Source organism: Lepisma saccharinum, unplaced genomic scaffold (assembly GCF_977018435.1).
Source record: "Lepisma saccharinum unplaced genomic scaffold, izLepSacc3.1 HAP1_SCAFFOLD_341, whole genome shotgun sequence".
NCBI lineage: Eukaryota > Metazoa > Arthropoda > Insecta > Zygentoma > Lepismatidae > Lepisma > Lepisma saccharinum.
The window spans coordinates 310039-328915 of NW_028143065.1; the positions used below are offsets into that span (position 1 = coordinate 310039).

Genomic DNA, 18877 nt, shown 5'->3' on the forward strand with positions numbered 1-18877 from the left:
TTTTTGGGGGGTCAAATTCAAAGGTCACGGGAATGCAAATTTTCCGACACTATTTTCATTCACCTTCCATTTACTCCGATGTACTAGCACAGGAGGGTTTTGTACTTAGGTCAATTGATTGATTTGGATTATTTTACTTCACATTTATGCCACTTTTGGCTAACCGCGAAGATGAAGATGAGTGATGATATGAAATTGATGAAAGTACACTCACAATGTTACAGAATATATCCTCTGCCTTACAGGAAGTTTTGTTTCAACAAAATGAATGAATATGATGGTGGACAAATTGGTTATACCTTCGAACTTTACTGTACAGGTAAGTCAGAGCTAGACAAATAACTATTCTTCGGCTTCCATTTTTTAAAAATCAACCTACATCCTTCTTCAGGAATGAAAGCATGATTAAAATAAGTTAATGGTAAAACAGGTCACTGTTTATCAACATAATTTTTTATCTTCACGTAGTCCCTTTACTTTTTAACACATCTTGTTAGAAGTATTTTCATCTTCGAAGTAGGATCTAGACAAACCTCAACATTTGGAAAATTGAAGTAAGATACATGTTGTGACTTTTGTAAAGGTCAATGTTGCAATGTTGACGGCACATGGAGCAAAATGAAATCTTAAATTAATATTTTACTCGTTTTTATGTGAATACAAGATTATCTCTTAAAACTAAATAAGTGGGCCTCCACGATGGCATAGTGGTAACATCATCACCTTGTAATTAAGGGATCCCGAGTTCGATACCTGGTGGAGGCATATGGCACAGTGGTTCGGATTCCACTTTAAACTGTACGTCCAGTCCCGATTAGCCTATCTGTGCATAAAGTGGACTTAAAAACAACAATTGAATTCAATTCGAAACTAAGTAAGCATAGACAAAATACAAAACTTACCCATTTGTGCTCTTTCTACGTTGTAATTAGCATCCTGTAGTAATTTCGCTATCACACTTTCAATATCCTCTCCTACATAACCTGCTTGGGTAAGTGTCGTGCAATCACAAATTGCAAATGGTACGTCAAGACATTGTGCTATTGTCTGTGCTAAAAGAGTTTTACCTAGATTTTTTAGAGGTCAGAGAAGTAAGAAAATTAGAACATTATGGCATAAAAAATATTCCAAATTATGAATCTGCTATATGACATATAACAATAAGTAGGTGCTTGTTACATCTGTTCCTGAATTCCCAAGGGAACTAATCTTACTAATGTCAGCTCATTATAAAATAAACTGTTCCTTTAAAGTGCATTTTTAATAGTGTACATGTACAGGTAAGGAAGCTGAAAGTATTGCATAATGGGAGAAGAAGACACCTTTACAAAAAATTCAGAGACATGATGTGTTTCCGAAATGTTCCCCAAAATCACAAGTTTGTTGTTTTATTCATAAACAATATTTGCATCATTTGTTACATGGAGAATGTGTAAACAATACTAAATTTCTATCTTTGTGTTAGATCATTGGCGAAGCCTGGTCTTAAGAAGGCAAGCAATGCAGTACTCCGAAAGGGAAGTAAATAAATTATAGTCCATTGCTCCAGATTTTCTAGGAAAGAAAAGGCATTTTAAATAATAATAATAATAATATAATATCCCCCAATTCCTCTCTCAACGGCCATGCTTCTTATTTCAATTTCAAAATTCTTGGTCACATTATTGATATAAAAAAATACTTGCTATTATTTACAGCTTCCCGTACACAATTTGAAATATCCAAGTTTGTTTTAGTAAATTTGCAACACACCATACAAAAGAGAACACTCACTTCAACCGTACATTCTTCCCACACAAATGGAAGATGTTCCAAAACCAGTGGCAGTGACTGAGTTCCATAACTGGGGGGGGGGGGAGGAGGGGGCAAGGACAGTTTACTTTCCCTTGGCACATAAGGTTTATTTAGCATAGTGTGGAAATGTGGGGTGGCAACTGTTCCCATGGACCCCTAATCGCCAACACTATCCGAAACGAACAGAAGAGTGATATCAAGCTAATTGTGAAAATTATTGCTCACGGCATAGTAAAAGAACTTACTTGAAGCTTAAAATTGTATTAAGCATAGGAATAATAGGTCATTACAATAGGAAGAAAATGTGCGAATTTGTCTGTATGGAAACTTACGATAAATATTGTGTAAATTATTAGGTAGTTGTCAACACTGGCATTGTAATTTGATGAGTCATGCGTGAGGCAGACAACAGCCAGCTGTTCTGCAAATTGCAGTGCTCTCCAGTCCCGGAGACTATTTGTCTTAACCCCTAAACATCAACATTATTGAAGGAGAAGTCGAAAAGTTACAAAAAGCAGAGCTTGTGTTAGTGGTTTGGGGACCATACCTTCACCAGCATCTACCCTTCAGCATATGGGACTTCAGGAGCGTTGGTTTCCCACGCAGTGGCTGCAACCAGAGGGTGTGCTGCTTGCCAACGGACTGCTGAGAGAGTTTGCGGCTGTAAAATTTCGCGAAATTGAGTACGATAGAAACTAAATAAGGCACTTAACATTAAATAATATTCTAATAGTACAAGCAGTGCTTGTACTACATTTTCGCCACTGTGTTAGATAACATCTCCACTGCAGGGTTTATGTGTTTGTCAGTACTTAAGTAACACGTTCCCACACAGCTGGATATGGATGCATAGTCCAAAATCATGGCCTTAATGTTTCTTCCGATATTACACCTCTAGGCCGTTTTTTGGGGGGGTATTTACGAAGGACAAAGTGTACAGCTCGCCAGTTCCATGTATTTAAATGTTGAAAGAGATGTTGTCTAACACATGGAGAGAATTTGAGAATCTTTTAGACCTTCTCCATGCAACAAATGGTGCACATGTTGAAGTTCATGGATAAAACAAAAAAACTTGTGATTTTGGGTGACATTTCGGAAACACAACATGTCTCTGTCTAACAAAACTTTCTGAGTTTTGGTGAAGTTTCCAAAAAAACACATGTCTCTACCCAGTGTACTTTTTGCATAATAAATGTTTGAAATCAGGGAAAGACTTTATGCTCACCTTGAATCCATTTAAGAAGAACTTGATCATAAAACTTAAAACTACTGACATATATAATGAAATAATAGATCTAATTTGTGAGAGAATACTAATTGCTTACCTGATCCCGTTGGTCCTAGTAGCAAAATGTTGCTTTTTTCAAGCTTCAGTTCATGGTTGCTGCAATCTAGAATATCACTGCCTAGTGTATGAGATCCCCCCGATGCACCCTGATTATTCGATCCCCGTCGAGGTTCTGTCTCAGGAGCTTGTTGGAAGCTAACACCCAAAGAGGACCCATGGCCGATACCAGAAATATGGAGTAAATCTGAAAAAAAAATATACGTAAAACTCTTAAAAAATAGTTCATTGTCTTGAAAAAATCCCAAAAAGCAAGTACCGTATTTCACTGCATAATTGTCACACCCTGTTTTTTCGTCCAAAAATTGGCTGATAAACTTTCACCACGAAATTGTTGCATTGGCGCATCACATAAAAACACCAATGATAGTGGCCCAGAATCTTTGGACACAAGATTAAATTTTGTAACTCCATACTACGCAACACCATAGTAAATTTTCTCTACTTTAATATTTCCACTATAATGTGCAAATCAATAACAACTAATGTGTTAATTTTTTTCCAGATGGGATAATTGTTTGCAAAACTGTCACTAAGAAATTATGTACGTCGACTTGAACTATTCAATTTTAACATATATTCATGAGTATTCCGGGCACCTTAATCTTGCACCAAAAGCAGTTTAGTAATAACTGATTTTAAGTACCAGTAATATCAGACAAAATGGTCGCAGCCTATTTATTTGCAGAAAAAATTGGCATAAAATCTGCAATGATTATGGGGTGAAATACGGTACTCTCTAAGTACTATATTTTTCACTGCCATTGTGCATTAATAAAACTCAGCCAGCTGACACTTCTGGTGAGGACTATATCAATCCCTGCATAATGCCTTGCAATCAAGAGGTTCTGAGTTCAATACCTGGTGGAGGCACATAGAGGTTCGGAACCCACTCTAAACTCTAAGTCCAGTCCTGATTGGCCTAACTGTGCATAAAGTAGACTTAAAAATAAACTTGAAGAAACCTTGGGATGCTTAAACTAATTATTTTCTTGTAGTTTACGGTTATTACAAGCATAAGAAAACAGTTTTTCTTTGTGACGTTTCAGGAGAACACACGCTCCTTTCATCAGACATTTATGACTCTCGTCTTGGGTTTGGAAAATAAATGTCTGATGAAAGGAGCGTGTGTTCTCCTGAAACGTCACAAAGAAAAACTGTTTTCTTATGCTTGTAATAACCGTAAACTACAAGAAAATAATTCTATAATGCAAGCAATGTGTACATACAAGAAAAACTATGCTTAAACTAATACAATGGATTTCATTAGACAATATTTGTTTTGTAGAAACTATGCTACTAAAGTGGAACTTCGATTACACATTATTTCAGGAAAAAAAAGGGGAGGGGGGATCTTAAAATGAGCTAAAAATGTAAAATCTTGGAAAAATTTATAACATGTTAGGCCTACTATACTGGGACTACAAAGACAATGTATTGGAGACAAAATATAAAATCCAGGTTTCAATGTACTTCTACCAAGCTTCCATGTAGAGGAAATGTTAGCACTCTCGTCTTGGGTTTGGACACTTGATGAAAACTCTATAACATTTGTGTTCAGAAAATACAGGCTCTGTGATCGACGGCAGCCCAAAGCATTAATGGGATTTGATGCACTGACCATGATCACCCAATGAAAGGCTGTCTTGCAGGCCTTGTTGCACTGCACAGGTCCTTTGGTAGTTTTTGTATTCTTTCTTTATGTGGTTATTTTAAAATGTGCTTTCATCTCTCTAGGTTAACCACAACAATGAGGTTGAATGATGAAATGACAAAATAGATGTTGGGACAATCACACATCCATGCTCTACCAAGAAATCGAACGTAGAATTTCTGGTATAGTAGCATGGTATGCTAACATATCATGCTAATATAGTAATGCATTTGGCTGAAAAAAGCATACTCCAAACTCAAATTCATCTGATATGGGCGATACGTTGATGACACCATAGTCCTATACAAAAACCCGAAGAGATCAAACTGTTGTTGGAAAAACTAGATAGCATCCACCCCAGACTAAAATTCACCGAAAAGCAGGACAAAATCAATTTCTTGGGACTTCACCATCAGCCGCGAGGGCAAGAAATTCACAATCGCAGTTTTCAGAAAATCAGACGCAGGCAACCAATATATCCATGCACTATCCAACCATCCACCCAAGCAAAAGGCCAACGTATGGCTAAACGTCTTCCGAAGAGCCTTCTCCTACTGTTCCAGAGAAGAAGACCTGAGGGACGAGATAGCAACCATCACGGAACCGGCACTAAAACATGTATATACAGAATGTCAACACTCCACATGGAGGAGCAAAGCTGAAATCAGACAACCTGCATCATCAACACAACCCACTCCACCATCCAACCAGATCCCAGTAACAAAACCAAGTGGTTTGCCTTTCCCTACCATCCTACCCCATCCAACCACCTTATCAAAGCCCTCCCCTCAACAACCCAGGCATCTATGCTGCTGAATGCAAGGTAAAAAGGAATGTTTTCCATGCGGGAGCAAGCGAGAGTTGGGAGTTGGGGGAGGGGTTGTTGAAACTGCGTCGTAATAATGTAAGTTTGAGGCATGCTAAAAAAAAAAGCCTTTGTTCTTGAGCACAGTGTTTCACAAATGGCTACAAAGGTTACCCTGCATTGTTTAAAAACAGAATTTGGAAGTAGCTGCAAGAATTAGTGTACTTTTGTCACTCCGTTCCAGCTTTTCCTCCTGGAAGATTGTGCGTACGTGATACTCGTTTTGTGCCCAAGTGCCAAAGATTTTTTGAGTGAAGTGTGACTCTTCCCAAGACTTTATCATCAACTTTGCTCTACATGCCAGCGATAATTTCTATGTGCATGTTGACCTTTTTATCTCCTTTTTTTCAGGGTGGGGGGGGGGGCATTTTTTTAATAAAAAAAAAGATTTTATTGGGCATTCCCCCTTCCCCCCTCCATATATACAACGAATGTGCATACATTTTATATCGTCGGAATCTGTGATTCATTTCGCGTATAAAGGTATACCATTCATCTCTCTAGGGCAATTAGCCTCTGAGGTATAGTCATTTCAATGTAACCCTGCATTTCGCTGAAAGCTGAAGCTTGAGACAGTGGCACGCAGGCCTTTCGTTTCAGGGGTACAACTTGCGTTACATTGGTCATATGATAATGATACAAATATTTTTCTGTTTCTTACATGCCAGTGATAATTTCTATGTGCATGTTGACCTTTTCATGTCCTTTTTTTCGGGGGAGGGGACCCCATTTTTTTTTAAAAAAATGATTTTTGTGGGGATTCCCCCTTCCCCCCTCCATATATACACCGAATGTGCATAAATTTTATATTGTCTGAATCTGTGATTCATTCCGCGTACAACGGTGTATCATTCATCTCTCTAGGGCAATTAGCCTCTGAGCTACAGTCATTTCAAGGTACCACTGCATTTTGAAGCTTGAATCAGTGGCGTGCTGACCATTCCTTTTGGGGGTACAACTCGCGTTACATTGGTCATATGATAATAATGCAAATATTTTTGTGTTCCTTACATGTCAGCGATAATTTCCAAGTGCATGTCGACACTGTCATATACCTTTTCCTTGGGGAGAGGTACATTTCTTCGACATTTTTTTACGAAATTTTGAGTTCTCCCCCTCACCTGCCACATATATGCAAAATTTGCATAAATTGTATATAGTCTGAATCTCTGGTTCATTCCGCGTACAACGGTATATCACTCATCTCTCTAGGGCAATTAAGCCTCCAATCTACACTCATTTAATTGAAACTCTGCATTTTGCTCAAAATCGGCTCGGGCATCAAGGGGGTTACATGTGAAAATGGCCTTGGGCTCCAAAAGGTTAAAGCTGCTTTCACACCCCCTAAATGCTATTTTTACTATTTTTTGTACACCAAACAACCACCCCAAATTCAATGTTGATAAATTACATCACATCATGCATCCTTCTAGAAAAGTTCTGCACAGTATCACAGAAATTGGAAGCATATGTTGGAAGATTTTTTCAATAGGAGGAGGAGCTGTTTTCAGCTGTTGAGAGAAAGGTCCAGCCCAGGCTTAAGCCTAACCTGTTTCTATCATGACCAATTGTACCCAGCCTAACTCCTTTACTTTTTATAAGGAGTGTTAAGGGACTTTTGAATCACCCTGGAGGCCCTTGTAGCTATGTGACTTTGTCAACATGAGATCAAGATCACACACACACATTATATATATAATGGGTGTGCGTGTATGTGATGATAGGTAGGTAGAGGGGGGCTTAGGTAATATTTTTTTTGGGGGGGGGGCTAAGATTTGTAGATCCGGCACTGGGTCCAAGGATGCTCCCCTGGGGGACTCCATTACGAATGCTTAACCAGCCAGAAGAGCAGATATTTTTGCCTCTGATTTTGACACACTGCTTTCTGCCAGAAAGGTACAATGCAAACCAGTAGTGGGTAATACCAGTAACCCCAATGCTATGTAATTTAGCAAGTAGAACTTCATGGTTTACGCAATCGAAGGCTTTTGAGAAATCAAGGCAAACAAGTAAGGTGATTTTACTTTCATCGATAGCTTTTGTGCATCGTCAGAAATTTTCAGAATGGCTGTTGTGGTGCTGTGATTGGGCTGAAAGCCAGATTGATGCTTCGGAACACTAGATGTGGATATTACGTGTGTGAATAGCTGTACATGTACAATACGCTCTAGGATTTTCGATATTATTGGGAGTATACTTATTGGGCACAAATCATTCACATTTCTAACAGGCTTGCATTTTGCGAGTGGTAAAATGATTGCCTTTTTCCATGCTTCTGGGAAGACACTCTATGCTATGGAATTATTTATTATGTTCGTTATGGAGTTTAGGCAGAAAGGAAGTAACAATTTTAACATGGTTAGGTTTATACCATAATCTGCTTCTGGGAAGACACTCTATGCTATGGAATTATTTATTATGTTCGTTATGGAGTTTAGGCAGAAAGGAAGTAACAATTTTAACATGGTTAGGTTTATACCATCATCTCCACTTGCTTTACTCCGTATCCTGCTGAATGCCTTCTTTGTGTCTTGAGGAGTGACTATAGTAAATATAAATGCATTTAGAGGCTTGATGGCCAAAAATATTTTGCAAATTTTTTCCTGCATGTTGTGGTCAGTATCATTCTGCGAAGATTGTATAAAGTGATCGTTCATGATATTTGAATTTAATATGTCTTGAGGAATATCTTAAGTGGCATTTTTGCTTCCTATAAGACCATGTTTACGTAGGGTTGCCTGCCCACATGCATTTCGCATGTTTTATGTTCTTATCAATTGCAGAGTTATACAGTAATAGTGAAACTTGCAGTTTCACACTATTTTTTTAGCTCTGTTTTTAAAGTATTTATAACTAAGGAGGCTGTTGCTATCACCGGTATTTATATATCTCAAATGATAGTAGTCCCTAAGTTTCCAAAATTCAAGGACAGTGTTGTTAATCCATGGTGCAGGAGGCTTTGTCACTGTGCGCATTTTAACGGGGATGTGTTTATTCGCCAGAATGACTATTGTATTATTTATCATTTCGACTTTGTCGTTTACGTTCTCACATGCCTCTATAGCATTCTTGCCTGCACCTTTCGCGTTCACGCTTAACAGATGAATTTCGTGTTCGATTTTTTAACTCTATTAGAAACCTCAAATACTGCATACACTGTATCATACTCAGATATGCCTGGCAATGTCTGTTGATTTACGTACAAAATCTTTGCCTTTTAGAATCGTTGCCCTATAGGGACTCCAATGTGGCAGTTCTCCATGTTGGCTCTTTTACAATTTGAATGCCGTTCAGTTCTTTAATTATAACTGACAATAATTTTGTATCCGGTTCTTTAGGTTTTTAAAAAATCTGAGTTTACATCGCCGATACAAATATAATGACCATAGTTTAGGAATGCAAATGCAAAAGAATACAACTGAAGCCTAATCCATTAGAATATTATATATATGCTCTAAATATACAGTTTAATATGAAAAAAAAATACTGTACGGCATATCCCTTATAGGACCTCAAGATATAGAAAAGAGGCAGATAAAATGTATTTTTCCCCAGTAATGTCAACTACAACCCAGTTGAGCTTAACATTTAAAAATAAATTACTCTCAAGAAATCATTTTACTAATATTGTTACATTTCCACAAGGATACAAGTACACTTAAATGTGTCTAGGAGGCGCTTGTATTGCCTGAAATTAGGAGCTACTATTTCTCTTAACACTTTCTCATTTCGAAATCACACAATAAAAAAAATCTGTTATGTGAAAAAAAAAAATAACAAACCTCTATGTGAGAATGATTGTTGAGGGCCTTGCTCCATCACAGCCACATCTTGCCTATGTGCAGATTGAGGAATATTGTTGTATATCCGTTTGTAGTGATTATAAACAGCAACAGAAAGAACTTTTTTAGCATGTTCTTGCCCTACAACATGCTTGTTTAGATATTCAAAAATCTACAGAACAAAAGAGAAAAATCTATTCACATCAATGAGAATTATAAGATCAAAGTATGCCCTTTGCTTGTCATAATACACTATACATGTACAGAAACTATATCTACATACAGAAGGTGGCTAACCTAGGACCAACATAAAATTCAAGTAAATTGCAGGATTTGAAAAAAAAAAATTCGAGGATATGCATTCCATAAGGACAATTAAAAAATTCACTAATGAATTTCATGAGGAATTAAATAAATGGTTATTTATATTAATTTTTCATAATTCTGAAGTACAGATCCAGGGATGTTATTACTTAAGTGAATAACGAACAATGTGAAGGAGAGTAACACAAAACCCAGTTGAGGTTCGCTATAAACTTTAACTTTACACTGTCTATTACTGTAAAATCTATGACCTTCCCTTATATTTTATACCGTATATACTGCACAAATCTTTTAAATACTCTCCTCTGCTTCCTAAGTAAAATCAATAGTAATTAATATTTGTGAATATATTCAGAATCTCAAGTGTCAATAATTCCTGTATAATTCATGGAATTCTATGATTTTCAGGTCTGTAGACACCTCAATATATTTACTTTCGCAAGTAAGCTTGCTTAAATGTAACCATATAATTTATTTTTTAAACAAGTATCCTAATAAAAGAGGCCATTGTGGCAAGTTTAATGAAGTAGTGTTGTACCACTACTGAAAAACATCTATGACAATATAAACAGAACTTTTACAGTACTTTTCTGTTAGCTAATCGTGCATATCAGAATCAACAAAATTCTGAATTCTTCACATCACTAAGATATTTATAATTTTCAAATATCTTCCTCATTTGGTTTATTTTACTTTGCTTTTCTGCCACTTTTAGCTAATAATGAAGATGAGGATGAGTGATGATATTATGAAGATAAACTCACAAAGAACACCCATGCCCAGTCCGAGATTCAAATCTGTGACCACTGGCATTGTAGCACACTGTATGAAGGACATGGCAATGCAGGTTAATACTACAGGGAGGTTATTTCAGTCTTTTACATCGAGAGCATCGGCCGTTTAGCGGCCCAGTCATGCAACAGGTCCCAGCAAATTGTGTTACAGGAAGTCTGTAACAGAAACCGCTTGTCTTGTAATGTTTCCACTTTTCACAATTACAGTTCAATTACAATTGATATAAGCACATACCTTGTCGCAAGGATGCTGAAAAAGGTGTCCTCCCAAATACAAATATTTCTGACCTCTAATCTTTCTTAGACATCCCCACTGGATCCTTAGTTGTCGCGAGAGCGCTGGCAGCTTATTGGGAGAGTTGTCAGCTGCGAGAGGGTGCTTGATACTGCACGAATGCGATACCTGTCGGCTACCAGTTGTTTAGACGTAGTGAGTGCATGCTCGTGTTCACTTCTGTTTGCGTTTATCAGTACGCGTGTTGTTTATACTGTGTTATTGAGTTTATGTGCTATTCAGTGCTAGTGCTTTATTGTGTGTTAGTTGTTATTCATTCATTAGTTATGGTGCTAAACAAATATAGTCTTGAACAAAGAGTTTTTATGTACGATATTTACGTGAAAACGAACTCTTGCAGAAAAGTGGTCAGGCGATTTGCAAGAAAATTTCCTGGCAATCCTGTTCCGGAGAGACAGACTGTTTACAATCTCGTTAAAAGATTATGAGAGACAGGATCTCTTGAACCTAAGAAACGTGTTTCAAGACGACGTGTTCTTACGGAAGAAAAGCTAGACAAAACTGGTGAACGACTTGAACATACTCCAAAAAAATCCCTCCGCCGGCTTGCTCAGGAAACAGGCATTTCAAAATCCTCAGCTCGAAATGCCACTAAATTACTTAGATTAAAACCCTATAAAATTACAGTGGTTCATGAATTGCAACCGCACGAGACATACTGCAACCTTTTTTTTGAACAATTAACGGACATTGAATGCCAGCAGTCATTTTTTCAGCAGACTCTGCTACTGCTCACACTGCTTATGAATCACTTAATTTTATTGCGGAGATTTTTGAGGACAGAATTATCAGTACTGGGTTGTGGCCCTCTCGTAGCCCCGATCTAACTCCTTGTGATTATTATTTATGGGGAAACTTAAAAAAACAGTGTATCAGAATAACCCACGTACAATAGAGGATTTAAAAGAAAATATCAGAAGAGAAATTGCCAGAATCACACCCGAGGAGCTTATGGATGTTCAGAGGAATTTCATACACAGATGCCGGAAATGTATTGCTGTTGAAGGAGGTCATTTCAACATCTCTTATGACACAGGAGGTTAGTGATCATCATTATTACTACTTTTAAATATTATTTTACGCTTTCGGTTTGCTTTATGCGCCGCGATGCTGTCTTCCCTTTCTGTCAACTGAGGATAAAGTAGCGATGTCTAAGAAAGATTAGATGTCAGAAATAAGGGGCCGGAAATATTTGTATTTGGGAGGACACCTTTTTCAGCATCCTTGCGACAAGGTACATGCTTATTTCAATTGTAATTGTAACTGTAATTGTGAAAAGTGGAAACATTACAAAACAAGCGGTTTCTGTTACGGACTTCCTGTAACGCAATTTGCTGGGACCTGTTGCATGACTGGGCCGCCAAGCGGCCAACGATCTCGAGGTAAAAGACTTACATAAAATAAAGTAGCGATGTCTAAGGAAGATTAGATGTCAGAAATATTTGTATTTGGGAGGACACCTTTTCCAGCATCCTTACGACAAGGTACATGCTTATTTCAATTGTAATTGTAACTGTAATTGTGAAAAGTGGACACATTACAAAACAAGCCGTTTCTGTTACGGACTTCCTGTAATGCAATTTGCTGGGACCTGTTGCATGCCAAGCAGTCGACTCTCTCGCGGTAAGAGACTGAAATAACCTCCCTGTAGTTACACAAGATGAAAACCAGACGGTGAACAAAAAAACACATGTTTAATTATAAACAGGACGTGTGTCCATAAAACTATAAAAGGAACACATATAAACCATATCCTACATCATCCTGGCTGTATGAGAAAAATTAGGGTAAATGCAAGAATAATATACTCTAACCCTTACCTTTTTAGGTGGCGGTGGAGGCTTACGGAAGAAACCACTCTTCTGCTCTTCTCTGTTTTCCTTAAGGCTTTTCTTTGTATCCATTTCAGAGAGCACCACAAAGAAATGGTGACACTTCTCACATTTCACAAATCTTGTGGAAGCTGTAAGTGACATGACAAACTGAATAATGAAAATATTAATACTTTCACAGTGAATATAAACATAACATACATGTTTCTTCCACTTTTACAATATTTATCCATAACCATGTACAGTGGGATGCATAATTTATTCATTTGTTGTTTTAAGTTCACTAATCGGAACAGGACCTACAATTTCACACACAAGATATGAGTTGGGATCTGAATCACTATGTGCCTCTATCGGGAATTGGAAGTTTATTTCAATTCTTGAAGCTCTCATTGAGTAAAATAAAGTGCATGAACAGGGTGATGGGACAATTTGCATGGTTAATACTTATGCATCCCAATGTACAGTAATCACACAGATCTGAAAAATTACTATTTTTTTCTGTATCATTGTTTGTAGGGCTGAGATGATACTGATATTAACATATCAGTTTGAGACAAATGGTTCCTAGGGCACACGTACCAGCTTCTTCAGTCTGTGTATCTTGGCATGCCCAAAGGGGAGAGGGATGTTAGGGGTCATACACCCCCCACCCCCTTTGGGCCAGCATTCCTAAATAAAGAACATCAAAGGCAGGAAAAGATTGCAAAATGAGGACTGAGTGCTAAAAAGAGTATACATAACCCCTCCCACTGATCTTACAGTTTATGAAAATTGCAGAGCAACATTTTTACATAGTCCAAATATCTACAGAATTATACAAAATGTATAATTTTAATTACTTTTGCACAAATAATGTATAACGATATTGGATTTCATGATTAAATGACAGTTTTTTAATATATTGTTCAAACCATCTAGTCAATCTTGCATTGGACTCATTGTAAAATTGCTCAGAGGAGGAAAGTGAAAAGGAAAATAATGTTGTACATCTTGGTTATATAAAGAGTGAAACCAAAGACACTCGCATCTTACAGAAAAATGCATTCACAGTCAGTCTAGGAAGGTAAAACATACAAAAAAGCTATGCCTATTTATGGGTAGACCCTGTGGAAGTTAATTAAGTTAAGGAAAAATGGGATGACACTAACATTATGTTGCTAAAATCACTAAAAGATGTTGCCCAGTTAATGTAACTTCATATGAGTCGCATGAATGAAATGCCCGTGGTCTAAATACCAAGATTCAGGAATTTTTTATTAACAATTTTGATATTATAATTGTTACTGAAACCTGGCTACATGAAAGCATAAGTAGCAATGGATTGTTTAATGGTAATTACAAGGTAGATTTGGAAATAAGAGGGGAGGAGGCGTTATGTTAGCAAAAAAGGTCTGAAGTAATAAATGTACATTGTGAAGTAGTACACATAAAAATATGTATTATTATTAGTGTATTTTATGCCTTCATGCGGTATAGATAAATATTTATTATATTACAATATGTTTGATTCATTCTTGGAATTTCAAGGCTCGAATATATATATATATATAATCGGAGATTTCAATTTACCTTTGTTTACCAGCTCAGATTACGAGTTTCAGGATGGTGGATCCTCTGGTTGAGCTTCATTATTTTTTTATACTTTTTATGTGTAATAATATTTAAAATAGCCTTAATTGTGCTTTGGACCTTGTACTTACTAACATTCCGGAGAATGTGAATATCGGTAGGGAGGAAATGTCACTTGTTAAAGAAGATAACCATTATCATGCATTGATTGTACACCTAAATATAAGGGAATCTACTGGTAAAAACTAATAAGTAGTACCCATTACAACAATAAAGGGAGTGGAAAGCAATTTGAAATCAAATGCGAAAGAATTTTGGAACATTATAACAAATAAAATAAATAATCTTGACACTTGCAACAGTGCAATGATTCATGAAAAAAGTCTCTTAAATCTGCAAAAGACTTTGCTGATGATTTTGCTACATAACTTATGTCTGCACATGCTGAAACATCTCAACCATGAATAATAGAACATTTGTTGTTAAGCAGCAATGATCACTTTAGGAATTAAGATCGCTGATGTTGTATTATCGATCATGTTATATTTCACTATGTAATTTGCATCATACATATCTGATCACACCTGTAGGGTGTAGACAGCTCCGGTTTAAATTCACTCAGATGGAACATTCATGTTTCCACATAATGTTGACAATAACAAAGAATGTTGTATTGTGATGAGCTCAAATCAAAATAAACGGAAGCAATTAGAATAGCTTGTCATCCATTATCTGTATTTAAAGGAGAAAGCAAAATGATTAAATTCTAAAAACTCTACTTTTCATAGTCATGTCAACTAGACATCAATTGTGGTTGGAAGAAATCAAAGGGACACTAATAGCAGATCAACTTACACACAAAAGTTTCCACGTGTGTGCATGGGTCTCCGCACTTTGGGCAGGACAGCTGTGTACCTCCCGCACTCCCATCTTTCCCACCACCTTTGCTAGAAGCTCCCTTCTTTGTCCCTTCCCCCTTGGCTGTTCCGTTGCTAGTAGACCCTGCATCGCCTGGAGGACCTGTCACGATCTTCAAAGATGGGGAAGTGGTCACAAGGCCACGCCGTAAAATAATTGATATTTTGTTATGGAGATCTTTATGAATGATACAGTATGTACCTGAAAAAATAAATAAAATAATTTAATTCCAGTGTACAAAGAAACATGGATAGAAAAAAAAAACTAAAAATTATTCAGGCGCCACAACGAATCCAACTAAGATAAGTAATGAAATGGGAGCTTCAAATATTTAACTTATTAATTGGATTAAATGTAATTAATTCTTGCACCGGAGTGGCTTTTATAAAGAAGGCTCAACTGGTAACAGTATGAATAACTATTCAATACATTCTAATATATGGTCGACTCTATCATATTGCTGCAGATTTTAAAATTCGGTTAGCAACAGTGCAAAAATATATAATTGCATGTTTATTCTTCTAATTTAATGATACATTTGATGCAGAAAAAACAAACATTTAAAAGCACATACTCATTAGTAAAAAAAAAAAAAAAAAAGTTAATGGAAATTTCCGTCAGTGAATTCTAAATATTTATATATAAAAAATGGTATTTAAAAGTTCAAGCGCCAGATGAAAATTTTCAGGCACCATGGCAACCTGTATTTTTCTACCCCTGCAATAAACAACAATAAAATAACTCCAATTGCTACCATTACTATATGAGAATCACAATTCATAACGCAAGCACTGCTAGAAAACTGGATGGGATTGTGTCACTAAAATACAAAAGATCAAGGAACATACTTTTCCTCTTCAGATGTGGAAGTTTCGAAGTGCAAAGGCATTGTGCTACAACGCCAGGGGCCCCAGGTTCAAATCCTGGCCTGGGCATGGATGGTTGTGAGTGTCCATTCATCAATTGCATCATGTCATCATTCATTCCCATCTTCACAAATTAGCCAAAAGTGGCAAAAAAAAAAAAAAAAGCAAAGTAAAATAAAGAAAACCAATCGAAGTGCAAATGCGGTGTTACCACACAGCTGATTTTTATCCAGTCATAATAAACCCCTTGCTCACAGTTCAGGAAGAGGAAGAGAATGGTACCCACTCACTTCTAACCAGCAGGCCGTTAGGCTTAAGTGCACCCTTGGACCCCAAACTGTTACTCCAAGGCATAAATTAGGTATTGCAAGAATTTCCCATCACCATGGCAACTGGTCCAACCTGATTGGTTCACATTTTCACATGACCCTTCCTGCCTTCCGACGCAAAAGGCAAATTCCAAGTTTGGTCTTTGATCACATGGGCTTTATCTGCACGGAAGTTACACCGAAGTTGTCTTGCTTTGTTTTATTCAGAACTGGAACTTGTGATCTACAGCCACATGCCCTGGAAAGTTAGCTCAGTGGCAGGGTATGAGTGGTGGATAATTGTTGGTTAACAATGGATACAGAGAATGTATATTCACAATGTGAGACAACATTTTCTAATGTATTTGAAAACTCAATATGTAATTATATAATTTGATTTCACATTAGATGGTTTTTCCAGGATTGTTGAATGCAATTACAAAATTCCCCAGCCTTTCCAGTCAGCAAGAACCTGGTAATGCTTTTGATATTTGTCATGTAATTGCATCCAAACATGCAATTACATGGTGAACTTAAACTATCAACAAAACTTGTCCTAATCACTATATTTAGCAAAACTATCATTTAATAACTTACCATGTTGAAGTCTGAAGCCCTGGCTGCTAATAATTTTCCTAAAAGGAATCAATCCACATCTTACGCTTGTCATTCTTAACTTTAATTTAGATGCCAAATATGTTTGTGAAGACCTACAATAAAAACAATAATTACGAAAGTATTAAATCACCTTGTTTATAAAAAGAATAATTAGGAATGAATTTAGAAGCATGCGAGATGCTGGCTTGATCACCGGCAGGGAAGAACCGGGATATTTCTTCCTGTCCAAGCGGCTCTGGCACCTACAAAGCATCATACAAAGTGGCTACCTGGAGGAAACTCTGGGGACTAAAGGTGGCCGGGGGCACGGTGCTGATCACATTACCCCCAACTTCAGCCGAGATCAAGAAAGTGTGGGGCCCTAACTCCACACTGCGTGGTGCAAAGCACAGGGGAGCAGTTTCCTATTTTTGAAGTAAAAACAACATTTAAGTTAGTGTCAGGGAAACTTCCAATCTAGATATAATCTTTGGAAATGTCTAATGCAAAAAATATCTTTTACCTTCTACATCACACTTTATTTTCATATTCTGTAAATGGTAACGGTTCCAATTGTTTTATGATTTTTTTTTTCAAATCCTCCTAGCAGAAAGGCAAATTACCATAGAATTTTGGAAATCATTGACACACGAAATTTACACCTTCCAAAAAAATGTTATTTATGTTGAAAAAAACAACTTAAAAACTACCTTACGGAAGCATGTATGCTTCCTAGGGACATGGGTGTCCCGAAGGAACCCCTGGAAAATGAATCTGTATCTAAAAATTATATAATTCAGACATAATTTCATTTCAATCACAGTAATGTAAGTAAATTATTATAAATTCGTTGATGAAACATGATAATTTCAGACTGAAACAGTGTTTTTTGAGGGTACATCACTATTTTTGTGGAAAATATGTGTCCTTTGCCCCCCCCCCCTGGAAAAAAATTACCTTGCTCGCCCCTCCCTGGAAAAAATCCTGCGGACGTCCATGCCTACGGACAATGTATTTTCAGTTGACAAGCGACTGTAAGTATCGTAGACTAGTGGGAATAAATGTAGAAATAAATCGAAACCTTAGTAGAGTGCATTTAGGGACTTTATTTTAATGCTAAAAGAACCAAACCAGCATGCAGAAAACACAAACAACGGAGATATTCGATCAGAAAATATGACCAGCACAAGCACAGGGGCGATTCCTCCATGTAGGAAGTGAGGAACTTCCTACAGTTTATTCGTACTTATTTCCAGTTCTCTGCTTTTTAGGAGTTTAATATGCATTATAAAATTATGAGCACAATTTGCGTACAATTGCCTACGTTAGCTACTGTCAAGCCTTGACTGCTTTTGCTCGCTCAAGCAGCAGCCCAAAGACAATGGTCACAGGCTCGCTGCCACTCGCTGAGGAACATCGACGGTCATCCTACAGACAGATGGGTGAGGAGTGGAAGGGGCAGTGAAGGAAGGGGGAGGGAGGTTGCGAAGATCGGCGAGAGCCGAGGAACAAACAAGACTTTCCTCAATCAGTGATGTTACAGCAAAATTGTACTAAACCAAGCACAGTTTGAACTTTGTTGCCAGTTAGGACCCACCCTGCTTTTGGCATAATGGTTAAATCTAGCATAATCGGAAAACGCCAGTCCCTGGAAGAGGAAAATCAAATTCAAGGGAATATATTTTCAGGAAATGAAAATAAAATTATCTCAAAATCTTATATCTATTTCACCAGCAGACATGTTTCAAACGAAAGGGAGTATGCCGAACCAGCAGCAAGCTCTTTTACAACCATGCCACGATCCATACTCTAGCTTTTCTTCATCCTGCCCGATTTAGTTCATCAGGAGATGTTATGGTAGGAAATTGGTAGAAAGTTGGGAGTAAACAATTTTCTCAAACCTTTTTAAGTTCTATGTTGAACTCATTTAG

The 18877-nt window shown here is 37.1% G+C and overlaps 1 protein-coding gene across 3 annotated transcripts in view; it reads right to left on the reverse strand.

The window, feature by feature from the left end:
- Positions 1-18877, reverse strand: part of ClpX (Caseinolytic protease chaperone subunit) — a 38183-nt gene that overhangs the window by 10742 nt on the left and 8564 nt on the right. For all 3 annotated transcript variants that reach the window (XM_083116059.1, XM_083116060.1, XM_083116061.1), the window contains exons 2-7: positions 16947-17059; positions 15113-15376; positions 12674-12816; positions 9441-9612; positions 3120-3326; positions 903-1067 (exon numbers count right to left, since the gene is read on the reverse strand). In XM_083116059.1, the coding sequence (XP_082972185.1) occupies positions 903-1067; positions 3120-3326; positions 9441-9612; positions 12674-12816; positions 15113-15376; positions 16947-17019 (1024 nt within the window). In that variant the 5' untranslated portion in view covers positions 17020-17059. The remainder of the gene's footprint in view (positions 1-902; positions 1068-3119; positions 3327-9440; positions 9613-12673; positions 12817-15112; positions 15377-16946; positions 17060-18877) is intronic.